The following is a 1,615-nucleotide window of genomic DNA, read 5'->3' on the forward strand; positions in this document are numbered from 1 at the left end:
GGAATGCCGGTGCACATGCCGAGAGTGCCTGTGCGGGGCCAAAGTGCCATGTTATTTCCTGCTGGCTGCCTCTTTGCCGGGGCTGGGATCAGCTTTAATGGGTTAGGTTCGGATCGGAGCCATTCCCATCTTGTCCAGCACCCACAGGTCATTGGGTCAGCTGGGAATGGCGCTGCTGCCCAGTGCATTCCAGCACACTCAGTGCCCCAGGGCGGGAGGGTTGTTTTCAGCTCCCATCCATTCAAGACAACATCTCTTGGCCAAACACTGGGGGATTTTCAAGTCCCTTCTTCCAGGTCAGGCTTTGCACCCTTGATGGGGCCTCTGGCACATGTCCCCTTCTTCTTGCCTCAGTTTCCCCTGATAAATAACCCTGTTGTGAAACCATCCCTCTGCCATTGCTGCAAGTCCTAGGAAAGCATTGCCCAGAGATTTCCTCACAACAGGAGATTAATTCAGCCAGAAAATATTCCCTCCCTTGGGAATGACAACATCAGGGCTGCATAATCCTTGTTGGGATTACGAGGGAAGCAACAACCAAGGGGGAAAGCATCTCCAGCCCCCTCCTGCACACATGGGGATGTTGGTGTATGGGGAGAGCAAGGAGAGGGATTGGGACGCTGTGTGCTGTTTTTTGGGGTGTTTCCCAGCTCCCACCAATGCATTCGCTTTGTGGGGACTCTGAAGCTCACCAGTGAGGCTGGGGAGGGGTTCTTCTCCTTAAACAGGGGAAGTTCAGGTTGGATCTAAGGCAGAAGCTCTTCCCTGTGAGGGTGCTGAGGCACTGGCACAGGGTGCCCAGAGAAGCTGTGGCTGCCCCATCCCTGGCAGTGTTCAAGGCCAGGTTGGACACAGGGGCTTGGAGCAACCTGCTCTAGCGGAAGGTGTCCCTGCCCGGGGCAGGGGTTGGAGCTGGAGGAGCTTTAAGGTCCCTTCATCCCAAACCAGACTGGGATTCTATGATCTTCCCCTACCATAGGTGGTTGCAAAGTCCTGCACAAAGAGGCAAGTGACTTCCAAGAAAAGCGTTGGAAATGCCATTGATAGTGCTAATTGTGTTGCAGGAGGTATACATGGCCCCTCTTGACCTCAAACACCATTTTAGTTGCAAGATGGCAAAGTCGAGGACTGGATTATAGGAGCACTGATGAGTTGCTCTGGGCATGGCCACTGTAATGGGTAGATCTCTCCCAACATGGTTCTTGGAGGTCCTCCAGTGCGGAAGGTGTTGTGCATGGGGTGAACTTGTGTTTTACTGCTCCAGGGGTTGTTGTTCATCAGTGCCCATCTCCATTCATCCAGGTCACTGGAACATCTTCCGAGCCCAGACATCAGAGCTGCGGATGACAGAGAGCCCAGAGAAAGAGAGAAAGAACTTGTAATGAGAACAAACTTTAACCTAGCTATTGATTTATCTACACACCCCATACACACATACACCTATATATGAAGTACAAAGCCTCATTACTCAATAGACTGGCACAGCAGTAAAGGATGCACTCGTGTAAACTACAGAACCTCCAGCAACTGAACCAAACTGAACCACATGGAATCACAGCCGTGGAGGTGCCTCTCTCCAGTGGGAGAGCACAAGAGGTTGGCCATCACCTCCTGA

General features: G+C 52.3%; 1 protein-coding gene across 1 annotated transcript in view; it reads left to right on the forward strand.

Moving 5' to 3' along the window:
- Positions 1-1,382, forward strand: part of CHRDL2 (chordin-like 2) — a gene marked incomplete at its 5' end in the record, with an annotated part of 19,185 nt that extends 17,803 nt beyond the window's left edge. Inside the window, one exon of the mRNA XM_010020112.1 lies at positions 1,303-1,382. Coding sequence (XP_010018414.1) covers positions 1,303-1,382 — 80 coding nt within the window. The remainder of the gene's footprint in view (positions 1-1,302) is intronic.
- Positions 1,383-1,615: the final 233 nt, after the last annotated feature.

The sequence above is a fragment of the Nestor notabilis genome, unplaced genomic scaffold (assembly GCF_000696875.1).
Source record: "Nestor notabilis isolate BGI_N333 unplaced genomic scaffold, ASM69687v1 scaffold10550, whole genome shotgun sequence".
NCBI lineage: Eukaryota > Metazoa > Chordata > Aves > Psittaciformes > Psittacidae > Nestor > Nestor notabilis.